Source organism: Psittacula echo (assembly GCF_963264785.1).
Source record: "Psittacula echo genome assembly, chromosome: 10".
In the NCBI taxonomy this organism is placed as follows: domain Eukaryota; kingdom Metazoa; phylum Chordata; class Aves; order Psittaciformes; family Psittacidae; genus Psittacula; species Psittacula echo.
In genome coordinates, this window is record NC_137741.1 from 7771111 (window position 1) to 7784735 (window position 13625).

General features: G+C 35.5%; 2 protein-coding genes across 11 annotated transcripts in view; one reads left to right on the forward strand and one right to left on the reverse strand.

Moving 5' to 3' along the window:
• Positions 1-8611, forward strand: part of ADAM10 (ADAM metallopeptidase domain 10) — a 46962-nt gene extending 38351 nt beyond the window's left edge. For 6 of the 10 annotated variants that reach the window (XM_080625998.1, XM_080626000.1, XM_080625996.1 and 3 more), the window contains 6 exons: positions 373-523; positions 2860-3043; positions 4185-4293; positions 4574-4794; positions 5648-5774; positions 6259-8611. In XM_080625998.1, coding sequence (XP_080482124.1) covers positions 373-523; positions 2860-3043; positions 4185-4293; positions 4574-4794; positions 5648-5774; positions 6259-6353 — 887 coding nt within the window. In that variant the 3' untranslated portion in view covers positions 6354-8611. The remainder of the gene's footprint in view (positions 1-372; positions 524-2859; positions 3044-4184; positions 4294-4573; positions 4795-5647; positions 5775-6258) is intronic. The other 4 variants (XM_080626005.1, XM_080625997.1, XM_080626004.1 and 1 more) reach the window with 1 other exon arrangement.
• A 4313-nt stretch (positions 8612-12924) lies between these two features.
• The window catches only part of LIPC (lipase C, hepatic type), a gene marked incomplete at both ends in the record, with an annotated part of 76048 nt that continues 75347 nt past the window's right edge, over positions 12925-13625 (reverse strand). The window contains 1 exon segment of the mRNA XM_080626276.1: positions 12925-13030. Within this exon segment, the coding sequence (XP_080482402.1) occupies positions 12925-13030 (106 nt within the window).

Sequence of the window (13625 nt, forward strand, 5' to 3'; positions counted from 1 at the left end):
TCAGCTTTTGCCCTAAAGACCTCAGACTCTGTTAAAGGAAGTGGAGTGCAAAAAAGGACGCTGCTCTGTTGGAGGCTTAGGCAGAAAACTTTCTTTTATCACTGTTGATTTCCTTTCTACACAAGAAACTCCCACTGTTAGCAGGAGAAACCTGTTACTCAGAGACTTAAAATTCTCTGAATTGCAGGAATGACTAAGCTGGGTGTCAAGCAAATAATGCAGGTTGACTTGAGCCCTAGTCCGAAGTCCATCTTGACCAGGCATTTTCAGTCATGATTAGCTGGATGCTGTTGTGAGTCAACATAAACATTTGTAAGTCTATTTGCATATTCTTTGTACTGCTTTGTACATAAATATACTGGCATTTTTCAGAGTCTGGTCAGCCCATCTGTGGCAATGGACTGGTTGAACAAGGAGAACAGTGTGATTGTGGATACAGTGACCAATGTAAAGATGAATGCTGTTACGATGCAAACCAACCAGAGGATAAAAAATGCAAGTTAAAACCAGGCAAACACTGCAGGTATTGTGCATTTCTGTTACAGTACAATTTCATTTTGAGGATTTATTGGTAGCTGTAATTGGTATTTTAGAAATTGAATCTGTTTACTTGTATTATTCTTGAAGTATTTATAGTGTTTAAAATGCCTTATACAGTGAGAAGTTTGTAAGCACAATTACGCTGTGCCGTTCTTGGTGCTAATTGTGGCTTGCTGTCTGTTAGATGACTGTTCTCTAGCTTTTTGAAAGGTAATACAGCACTGAATTGTAGCAGTGTAACATATCACAGGACTGAGTGCACACAAATGTGTGTGGAGTTTCTGTTACCTTTATTGGAAGTGGGTCATGCCTCTTGCAAAAGCTGGATGATTCAGAAAGATGTGCCCAGAATGCTGTTCTTACAATAAGTACAGGAAAGCATTAATTGCCCAAATGATAATGGAAGATATGAAATTGGATCCTATCCTAATGCCATTTCTACAGCATTGCCTAACTGGAAGATGACTGAAAGATACAGTTGGTTGATTTTTATTTTTTTAAAACCTTGTTTTATAAATGAAATCAATCTGTGTTTTTAAGTCACCTTTATCTTGGCAGTGTTGTGTACACAGTGATTTAGAAGAGGAACTTTTAAAGATCATAAGACTACCAGTGAAGTAAATCAACTTCTGTCTTTCAGTTCTGTGGCTTAAGATATGTTTGAAATGCTTACCTCATCTAAAAAAGGGGATTTTTTTCTACATGTAAAGTGTGAGCTTTTATGCCTCTCTAGAGACAGAAATCTAACATCTGGTTAGACTCAGCCAAAGATGAAGAGGAAATTCTATTATTTTTAGGTGTAAACCAGCTCAACTTTTTGATAAAACATACACAATTCTGTTCTAATTAATCTTTCCTGCCCTAAAATGATCTTTGTCACCCTGGAAGTGGAAGTAAAAGTAGCATATAGTGTTATTTGACAGTATACACACAGTAGAAGGACCATATCCTGTGAATTCACAGTTACAATAATTTTGCATGTCTTCTCCTCCCTCCCCCTTGCAAATTCGTATTATTTCTGCCAAAATAAAAGCCCTTTTTTTAGTCTTATAACTGGTTTCTGAGATTTTGTATAGCACCTGTGGTGAGTTGTTCCCTTGTGAGTACACCAGGTGCCAACACCACCTTCTTTCTTTGCTCTCATGTTCAGCTGATTGTAGTCTAGCTTTATGTTCTGCTGCAACAGTCTTAAATATGAATGGATGTATCATTTTTCGTTTAGGATTTTCATTTTCCAAGTTCTGTTAATACTGAAAATTTTTCTATACAAAGAGGTTTCCAAAGATCTGTAAAGCAAATCCAAGTGGAAGAATAGATCCAATAAATAACATGTTAAAATACATTTTAGGAAAACTATGGTACCTGTCCTGCTGCTTTACGTGTCCTTTAGTCTTTACATGTGTGACAAGCTTGTTTTTCTTAGCATGCAATAGTTTTAAAATAGAGATGTGCTCACCTGCAGAAGGTTTGTGCTATCTTCTAATGTCCACTAAATGCCAATGAGCACCCTGTGAATAGCGTGAAGATGCAGTATAATTTGAGATGATGACTTGGAAGGCTGAGCTTTAATGAAGTAGTTATGTATTTTATAACCTTCACTCTTCTGCTTTTAATAGCATATATGTACTCAAACACAGCCTCAGAAAGAGAAATAATTGTTTCCTGTGGTTTCACCAGATATACTGGTGTGTTACACTCATGTACATAGCATAAGGGGCTCAGATGTTTTGATGTCTGTGATGGAAAGGAAGCCAAGTGTTCTCAAGGAACCAGTGAAACTATACTATATGGCTTCTTTGACAAATGTTTCTTTCCCCAGAATTTGTTTATAGGCTGATTGTGATTTCTGATAAAGACCTGACCTGTCTCCTTCCCTTTTCTTGTTTATTTAAACAATAAGTGGCGTGCCTGCAAAAAAGTAGGAAAAATATTATTATGGATGTTAATTGGTGACAGATAAATCTTTATCACACTGAAACTGAAACCATCAAACTCATCAGTTGTTCCTGATTTAATTTTGTCAACATGCTAATTAAATGTTTTATATAAACAAACTCTGAAATGCTGTTATTTTCTATATATTTAATTTAAAATGTGCTGGGTTTCTAACATAATGTAAATAGTTTAAATGGTTGCTACAATGACCAATGGAGCGGTAACCTTTTGTTACCTTAAGGGGTGGGAAAAAATAATTTCAATTCATATTTTACTTAGTACAAATCAGAAAAATGCTGACTTTGTGTATGTGTCAGGATGAAGAGTTCTTCTGGAATAGTTCATGGGTTTTCTTTACATCCAGTGTTTTCTGTTTATTTCTAGTCCTAGCCAAGGCCCGTGCTGTACTGCACAGTGTAATTTCAAACTGAGGACTGATAAGTGTCGAAATGATTCTGACTGCGCAAAGGAAGGAATGTGTAATGGTGTCAGTGCTCTCTGTCCAGCATCTGATCCTAAACCAAACTTCACAGATTGCAACAGGAACACACAAGTTTGCATAAATGGGGTATGGGCTTTTTATCATCCATTTATTGCAAGGCGCTGTATTATGAAGTGATACGGTTTCAATACTTACTGGAGAAGTGTTTAAGATTAATCCCTTTTTTAATAAAAATGTTTGATTTATTGGTTTCAGTCAAAGAGGCACACACCAAATATTAAGAACAGGTAACAAATATCAAGCTAGATTTACTCCTTGAGAAAGTTCTGCTTAAAGTGTTTGTACAAATTGGAGTATGAACGTGGTTTGTTTCCTAGTTCCATCTTTTTATTTTTCTTCAGTCTTGGTCAAGTAATTTTGTTGCCTTAGAAAACGAAATATACTATGAAAACATGTTGAATTTGGTTTAATGAAAATACACAGTTCCTCCACCCATGTGTATGTAATACAGATGTGCAAGCATATAGAATTACTCTGAACTGTCATTAGTTTCCTAGGTTAAAGAGTCCATGGCGGTTGCCATAAAATATTGATGAGAAGTGTCTCATAAATTGAGACTATGTTTACCTGGAAGCAGAAACAAGCAAAAGTCTTCCTCTTAGGGCTGTAACTTGCATTGCTGTAATTCTGTTTTCTGCAGTCCAGGTTTTTAACCAAATGGTACTGCTTGTAATAATTCTGCAGCTAATTTAGAGTCATTTTAAAGAGTGAGGAATTGTCCATATAGTTCCTTGATTTTGAAACAAGAATATAAACACACTGGAGGGTTTTTTTCTAATTTTTTTTAGCTGAAGGGTCATCCCACAGTGGGATTAAACACAGAATCTTTCCTGCCATTAATCTCATTATTTTCTGAGTTAAGGTATTTTGAAGACATGCTTTTGATTATTTTCCTGAGCAGAGTTTTGATGAATGATGTCTCAGTGTGAATTGCAGTGCTGGGAGAGTTTTGCAGGGTACTCTGAGGCCCTAAAAGAGGGTACAGTGCTAAAAAAGAATTGCCAAACAAGCCTAAACACTGCAGTTGATTGACTGTAGGGTTTTGTTTTTATAAACTTTAGAAGAAATTCAAGCTATTATTTTTACTGATAAGCACATTTAGACCTATGATTATACTTTCAGCTATTAAAAATTAATATCTTTTCTAATGTCAGTGTGCTTAGAAGTGGAATTGATTTTTATGTTCTCTTGCTTTTGTCTCAAACAGCAATGTGCTGGCTCCATCTGTGAGAAGCATGGCTTGGAGGAGTGTACATGTGCTAGTTCAGATGGCAAGGACGATAGAGAATTGTGTCATGTCTGCTGCATGAGAAAAAGTAAGATTTGTCTGAATTGTATGTTTAAACATAGCAGTAGGTATCTGAAATCTTGTGGGGCATTTGTATTTGTATCGCATTCATTCATGAGAGCATACTGCAATTCTGTTCATACTTAGTTTCAGATAGACACTGCATTGTATTTTCTAGAAGATAAACAATGTATTTTGTTGTTTTACAGATTAGTAGAAACTTAATTTTTTTCAAAAGTGTTTTGAATGATTGAACAACAGAGTATTTATACATGTTTTAAATTGATTAATTTATGTTTACTTTTCAGTGGACCCAGCTACATGTGCAAGTACAGGCTCTAACCAGTGGGAGAGACACTTTGGTCGTAAAACTATTACTTTACAACCTGGATCTCCTTGTAATGATTTTAAAGGCTATTGTGATGTTTTTATGAGGTGTCGGCTAGTAGACGCTGATGGCCCTCTAGCTAGATTAAAGAAAGCAATTTTTAATCCAGAGCTGTATGAAAATATTGCAGAATGGATTGTGGTAAGTTTGGGGGTTTTTTTATCTTACTAGTCTAATGTAAAAGTTTCTTGGTTGGGAAGTGTTCCTGTGTATATACAGTACTTCAGCATCCTGAATGGCCCATCCCTTTAAGTTTGCCCCATCCCTGGCAGTGTTCAAGGCCAGGCTGGAAGGTGTGCCTGCCCATGGCAGGGGTTTGGAACTGAATGAGCTTTAAGGTCCCTTCCAACCCAAACCATTCTGTGAATTCTTCAAAGTATAATCAGTCCTTGTCTTGCTAGTTTTTTCTATAAGCACCTTGAGTGTGGCAAATATTTTGATAGACTGAAGGGAATGGAAACAAGTAAGTAACAAACAAGCAAATATTTTGTGTTAATATCTCTGTTCACTGTTTCGGTGTTAATGTTCACATTTTTAATTTCCTTGGGTTTTCCTGTTTTAAATCTTCATGTTTGAATGCTCTGATTTCTTTTTAGGAACTAAATTTATTGATCTCGAGCATTTCTTATTTTTATTGCACTTTAGATAACTCTTTCCTAATATTAGACTGGGAGGACAGCTACAATAAAACACCATTATAGAGCTGCATAGTCAATTCTGTGTAAGCTGATGATTGATTTTAGGCTTATATAGCTCTGTTGTAGTGAAATACTCATTTAATAATAGAATGGATCCGAAGCATTTTGGACTTTTTTTTCTGTGTAAGAACTTTGGGCTGTTTTTCTTTAAAATGCTGTGGTCATATTTTAAGTGATGGTTCAGAACAGCTTTTTGGTGACTTTTAAAAGGCAAAGGAAAGCCATATTTCATGATCGTTGTCTCTTACGCATGTCTGCCAGCCTACCAACCCCAAATAATTTTTTCATGTTTTCAGGCATATTGGTGGGCAGTGTTGCTTATGGGAATTGCCTTGATCATGTTAATGGCTGGTTTCATTAAGATATGCAGTGTTCATACTCCAAGCAGTAATCCAAAGTTGCCTCCTCATAAACCACTTCCGGGTGAGTACGTAAGGTTATTCAATTTAGAGTAATGTTTTATCCACAACTGTTTTGTTCTGAAGGGAAGTTTCAGGTGTCCCAACCTACAGTTGTTAGTCTGGCCAGTGTGAAACTAATTCATGTTAGTTTCAAAATGAAATAAAATTCATGCCAGTGAAACAATCATAAAAATAACTCCTGCCTTATTCTCCTATAACATAATATGCATATCAAAGGAAAGCTTTGAAGATGTTTTCCACATCAGAGTTCCTTTTATTTACTATTCCATGCTATATTTTTTAAGAATCGGCCTATTTAAGAAACTGCTGCTGAGATAATAAAATGTATTCTGTAAATCCTCCGTGCAGTTAATAATCTATTTAAAACCTTGCAGGTCTAAATCTGGAGCCTTTCAGAAATAGTTCTATGTAATCTGTGTGGCAACTTTTCTAGAAGTTATTTCTTTTAAATTCATTTTAATAATGTGCATCTTTCTTTGGAACAGGCACTTTAAAAAGGAGGAGACCACCACAGACCACTCAGCCACCACAGCGGCAAAGGCCCCGAGAGAGTTATCAGATGGGACATACGAGACGTTGACTGCAGCTTTTTGCCTTGGTTCTTCCTAGTGCCTACAATGGGAAAACTCACTCCAAAGAAAACCTAATAAGTCATTGTCCCCAGTCTTAACTCTCAAAAATAGAAGAGGAAAAAAAAAAAAGCATGATATGCCCTCAAAACAAGTGGAAATGGTTAATTTTTAATGAGAGAATCTTCCAGCTCAAAAAGAAGAAAAGTGGTTTTCTTGCATATTTTTAATTTAGTGGCACAAAGTCCTAGAGTTATCGTGATTCTTTCCCCCTTCTGTGCTCTTCATTGCTGCATTTTCTTCACTTGCAGGCAAATATGGCTGTAGGAAAACTTTTACTCAAGAATTTGAAAAACAAAAAATTCTATTTTTCAACTGCCAGACAAGACTAGGAAGCTAGACCACCTCAGCACTGGAGACATTACTTGTCAATGTATATACATTGTTATATGCAGACATGTATTTCTAACGTACACCCGTACTTGTGTGCAATTGTAAACAAAAGAATTGCAATATGGATGTTTTCTTTGTATTATAAAACTTTTCCGCTATTAATGAAGAAATTACTGTTTAATTGACATACTCAGGATAACAGAGGATTATGGTGTGTAATGGTCAAGGATCTTGTGATGCTTTACACAGCGATTTGGAATCAAATCAGACTTTTTTTTTATCATGATCAAAGTTGTTTCAAGCACTCATCTTTGTCAAACAGCTGCTAAGACATAGCATACAAGATTGAATGGTCTTTTAGAGATATACCAGGTGTTCCGCAAACTCTGCAAATGCCAGAATGTTTCAAAAAATGTTTTATAGAGGTGTCTAATTTCTTGTAGCTCAGCATAAATATTCTCATTTTGTCTGATTATTCAGTTAAATAATGAATAGTTTGATGAAATATTTCCATGCTTCAGTAGAAAATCCTACCTGTTATTCAGCTTGTTCTAAAAATTGCAACCAATTTATTTGGGCTGTTTAGGTGTTCTTACAGTACAATTAAGTTTGTGTTCTGAGGGATGTGGAAAGAAAGAAAGGCTGTAGGTTTTGTCTTTTTTAATTTATCAGATATTTGAATAACGCTTCAGCATGATATTGTTGATCGATAACCACTAGAGCTACTGCTGCCCAGCTACTGTGGCAGAGTTCAAATTGTCTTTAGGACTACCAGTTTTTCCACAGTTTTATACCAGTAGTGAAGTTCAACAGCACAATGTCCCATTCCAAAGTTTTTATGACGAATGTAAATAATTGGCATTTTTGAAAGAGGAAACAAAAGGTGTCTTAAGGTGCTTACTGCTATGCAGGAGATGAAAGGGGGCATTACAAAGTGTTTAAGCTTGTGATATATTTATTGCTTGTTTTCCAAAAGCACCAAGCTAATTAGAGATGCAGATGGCTATAATTTTCCTGGCTTTGCTTAGGAGAGAATTTACTAAGGGTTGGACAGGCTTCCTTTGTTTGTTTTTGTTTTGTTTTGTTTTTTTAAGAGTATAAGGTTTATACAATCATTCTCATAATGTGACGCAAGCCAGCAAGGCCAAAAATGTTAACAGAATATAATGGGATCTCTTCCTTGTAAACTTGTACAGTATGTGGTAACTTTTTCAAAATACAGCTTTTTGTACATGGTTTAGAGACAAATTTTGTACATGAAACCCCAATTCCAATAGACTATATAAATAATTCTAAATGATCTTAACTAGTTAGAAGTGTGTGTAGTTGCTTTTAAGTCATTTTAAATACATTTGTTTTAAGACTGTGCAAAGATTGGAAGTGGGTTTGCATTTCTAAAATGGTGACTTTTATTCAGCAAGAGTTCTTAGTAACTTCTTGAGTGTGGTAGACTTTGGAACATGTAAATTTTTTGCCTGTAATGTTATCCTGTGGTAGGATTTTGGCAGACAAATGCTGCCGTATTTTAGTTTCAGTCTAAGTTAAATGTTTTCTGAAAACAGAAATGTGCACTGAACTCTCCACTGCAAGTCAAGATGTGGTAAAACCGAAAGAAAGTTCAAGACAATGAAATGGAATACTACTGTCAATTTCATGTCCACTGTGTTTTATACAGTATCTTTTTTGTTCACTTTGGAAATTTTTACTAAAAATGCAAAAAATAAAGTATTGTGCAAAGATATGTAAGGTTTTTTGAAACTTGAAATGCATTAATAAATAGACTTGATGAAATCATCTTCTGAAGATCCATTTACTTTCTGAACCCTGAAAGCGAAAAGGAATACAGATTCTATTTCTGTTTAAGTTTTGGTTTTTCATGGAAAGGGGCTGTCATGCCAAAAAGTAATTGGATAGTCTTTACACTATCCAAGTGCACCTCCCAAATTTAACATGTAGGAGTGGATGGTTTTGTGTAACCTTTTTAAGGAAAAACTCTAAAATTACCTTGTATGATCACAGAACAGAAGCTTTCTCTGTTCTTATCTTCAAAATGGAAACTAGTTACTAGTGGGGTATTCAGGCCTGGCTGCATTACTATTGAATGATACCTTCTGAAATAAATAGATGTTTTTGAAGGGGAATACTGGAGTTAACACATAGTACTCTGAATGCACAACTGATGGATAACACTTTCAGAAGTGAATAAGCTTTTTGCAAGGTGTTTTAAAACTGGTAAGCTGAGTGTCTGTGTTTCGTGGGTGTGTTGTATAGCTGACTTCATGAATCGGGTTGCTTTTCAAAGTCAAGTCCTGCCAGCTAGCCTCATTCTTAGGGCCGTTTGTTGAGAATGGCCTCCTTAGACATCTGTTCCCCTAACTGAGCAGCATATGCTTTGATGTAATCAAAGCACATGCAGAGTTCCTTCCTTGCAGTACCTTCTGATTTTTCCCCATGGCTGGGTTTTTTTTTTATATCAAAGTGCTTCCCCTTGTAGCTAAATAGCACTGTCAGGGTAAAAGGTATTAGAAGAAAATCAGTTGGAGCAGAGCCCTTCTGCAAATCAGCATCATAGGTGCCTAATAGGTTTGGTGGTGGTTACAGTTACATTTCTGTCTAGGAGCGCAAACCAGAGGGGTAGAAATAATGCCCAGGCATCTAAAATACAAATTTGTGTCTATCTTAAAAAGTGTTTGGGGAAATAAAGGGGTACATAAATAGCTGTAATTTTTCTAACTAATATTTGACCTAATAATCACTAGTTGTAGCTATTTGTTTATTCCTGTTGTATTTCTTAATGCTTTAGTTATGATGTGAGTGTGGTGGCTTTTAGAATGGTGTGGGTGTGAGAAGCGCATCAAACTCCTCTTAAGCTATGAAACTCTGACTCTATCAGTGACTCTCTTTCACTGATACAGCTTGCCTTTAATGTTCCAGTATTTGTTTTGGGAAAAGCACACAAAAAGGAAAGAAGGAATTTTTACTTCTGAATATGGAAGTCCATTATTACAGAGAGTTGATGCAAAGAACAACATTCATTGTATCATTCTAAGCTGTGCTTGCTCTGACAGGAGCAGGTTCCTGATGGCTTTCAAGGTCTTGACTCAGTTGTATGGAGTGACACAGGAGTAATTCCAATGAGCACAAATTAAGGCACCACTATAGGCACTTGTGATTGTACATGTAACTACAGTTTTATGTTCAGGCATTGTAAGGTTTATTATGGAACAATTTGGGCTTTATTTAATTTTTATATCAGAAATCAGTGTAATGGCTGTCAAAACAGGGACAGGATTTATTTGGACATATTTCTGCAAAAGACGTCAGAATATGTATCTTCATATCTGCAAGAGATCAAATACTGAATGTTCTTTTAATTCTCCTATTTGATTTATGGAAGTTTTCAAGTTGTCTTATTTGAGGATATACCAGTCAGTTGAACTGGAGAACGATTCTTGTCTCCCAGCCTCTCCCCACCTTAAAATCTTCAGAAACCCTCAAACTGCAGTATCCCATTCCCTGAGTTTCAGCACCCTGTAGACATCTCTTTTTTCTCCACCTGCTTTTCCTGAACTAGTGCTTGCAAGCTTGCTTCTCCTGAAGTTTAGATCCCTTTATCAGCCTTTTCACCATGTAAGAGATACTACGGTGAAAGAAATGCCAATTTAATGTCCAAAATGTTAAGTGTGTTAGGATGTGTAACTACAGGAAAATCATGACTCGAAAGGCTCTTTGAATGTTTTACATTATACAAATCTCATTAAAAGCTGTCTTGCCAACTCTTGTGCTCTTTTTTTTTTTTTCAGGTATAGCGAAGCACTAACATTTTTTCTGCACTGGAGGAGCACAGTCCAGTTCTTTCTAGCCTTTGTCTCTTGCTCTGTCATCTTTCAGGATCTTCTGACAAAGCCTATTGAAGAGTGGGGTAGGATGTGGTTCTGAAAGCGTACAAAGTTCATAGCTTAATGAGTGGTGTAGATAAAATTCAAGTGACGGTATTTCAATTCTATAAATAGACAAATCTTTTATAAACAAACCAACCTGTAACATAAGAAGTAAGAGTGGCAGATCTAGCTTTTTCTAAAAGCAAAAATTGAATTCTAGAAACAATCTAGGGAGATGCAGAACTCGAGTTAGCCACACACATATACTTTTCAGTCTCATTTTTCATTGTGCTTTCAAAACTAAAATGGCCACATCATCATTTGTTCCTTGTCTGTCATTCTTCAGGACACAGTCCATTTTAAATTTATGCACCTAAAACTGCTGTCACTGGGTGTCTAACAATTGAGTCTTTCCAGTAGATTATAGCCTATGGTGTTGCTGAAATTTTCCCTTTCTGCGTGCGCTCCTGATTGGACTTTCAGCTACTGTATTTAAGTTATCAGTTTATATGCAAGCACAGAACATTGTACAAAGCTTTAATAAAATAATTATGTCAGGAAATCTAAGTATTGGGGTACCAACCTGAAGCTTTGAATTAATCACGTTTTAGACATAGAAGGCAGAAATGCTTTTTGTGTTTAAAAAAAAATCCTTTTTTTTTTTTCTTGAGCAAAATCTTTTAAAGCAGAAACTTTCAGTGCAGACCTACAGGTTCTTTTATATGGAATTTGCATCAAAATCTATAAATATCTCTCCTAATCAAGAATCTACTCTAAGTGCCCATCTTAAATATTAGGTTAGCTTCTGAAACATATACCTCTGTAAGGACAACCATTCTCATTTGAAAAGTAAGTACCTTCAGTTCCTATTGTATTTGGTCAGCGTTTTTGGTTCAGGAATAGTAGTTACTGAAAACAGCTTTCAAAAGCTAAAAGCTAGTGTTCTGAATGGTTGGCAAAGATGCATTCCTCATTTGATCACTGTCGTTTGCAGGATTGCTCACTCTGCTTAACTTGTTCATCTGTTGTGCTTTTTCAATAAATCTCACTTGCATTCTGATAACATCCATATATTTTGATTCAGAATTCCCTGCAATATCTTAGAATGGAAAATATCCTTGCTCCAGGCCTGAGAAACTATCTCACACATATTTTACCATTTAGAGAACATTCAAAACAAATTACATTCAGAGCACAGAGCTGTAGAAACATAATTTTTAATGACTCTTGTGCCTAGCATTACAAAGTGACAAATTAAATACTCTGACATACAAACATTTCAGTAAGCACTAACCATAAAAATAATCTGAGACAATAATGTTTATGTGGTTTGTATTCTGGCATAAGAAACAAGGGAATTGTATGTTTGAATTTATAAGATCATGCACTGAAAATGTTTGAGGGTTTTATCATTTTCATTTATTCATGTAGTTCCAAATCATGCTAAAAATCTGCTAAACAGTAATTTAAAATCCAAAAATCTCCAGGCATTACCTGCTCATGAAAGTATGATTTTAAAGCAAAAGTTAACTTAGTTGTGCTAGAATTGTGCATAGTATAATAAGCATCAATAAAATAATTCAATTGCTAGTAATTTAAATCAGTACTTTAAAATAGTTAACAAAACATTTTTAGAGTCATATGGTTATGAACAATACCTCAAGCGTTCTGTATGTTGAGATGCATTTTAGTTTTGTAATGTTATAAAGGAAAAAGCTCAAACTTTGTTTACAATTTTATCTATTTGGGAATATTTCCTTCTATGAATAATGAATTCCCCCTTCATGAGGAAATAATACAAGAAAGTTTTAACTGATAGTAGTCGTGTCCTGGGTTCAGCAGCAGCAGTCACTTTTTCTCCTTCTTAGTAGCTGGTGCAGCGCTGTGTTTTTGACTTTCGGCCTGGGGATATTAATGTTTCAAAGTATTTAATGGGAAATGAGGCTTCTTTTTTCCCTTAAATTGAACAAAATGTAATTTTCCAACAGCTTATGGAAATGATTGTTTCCAAAAGGAATTTTTTTATTCCTAGTGAGCAGGTGTTTCTCTAAAACTTTAAGCAATTTAAAATTGAGAGTTGCCTTGAAATCACTCATTGATCTCTTTGAGAGTAGGCTCCTAGATGGACAAAGCACTATTTCAGCTTACTATTGCATCACAAAATCTAAATTTTTAATGTATTTTCTTCACCACCTCTGAAACTAGCAGGATATTTAAATGTAATGTAGCTGTGTATTTTTAAAACATTTTGCTAGATGTGTATTATTTTGAATGTATCTTGGTGAGTTGTTGATTTTTGTGTTCTTGCTCATTTTCTGTTTTGCCCCTGAAAGCGATCTTCACATCTCACAAATGTTTTCTCTTGCGCTGGATAAAGGTGAAGGTTGTCAATGCTTTGAGAACACAAGGTCGCTCTAGAAAGAAAACACAGCACGTAAGCATAAAGTTACTTTTTAAGGCTACTATCTTTATAAAAGTGTGCTCTCTAGATACACTGAATCTGACTTTATCCTGTCTTTTACAGGAAGGTATCTGTTTTCATGGGCTTGTGAGGAAAGAGATGTATCTGGCTACCAAATAGTAGGTGAGTAAAAGGAGCAGGCAACTCCTGCATACTGAGTTTATTATGCTTCTGTCTCTTTCTGGTGTCATACACAGCATGCTATTCTGCATAGCATACCTGCACTTTTGTCTTTGTATTCTCGATAGCCATTGTTTCAACTCTTATTACCAGGGTTGCACTACTTGGCCTGCTAATACTTAGCTGGACACTGGTATTTAGCTGAGGTCATTAAAAACCTGTTACGTAGGATGCTAAACCCACCAGCAACTCCATACGCTACAGAAATTTTTTCCATATATGGAACTCAAATATGTTGGAATCTGGTATTTTATTGCTCATAATTGTCTTTTATTAACTACTTTTTATGCCATTATGTTGTGTCTAAGTGTTTCTCAGTAGATAATCTAACAAAGGAAAAGTTATCATGTATATAAATATTGCAAACA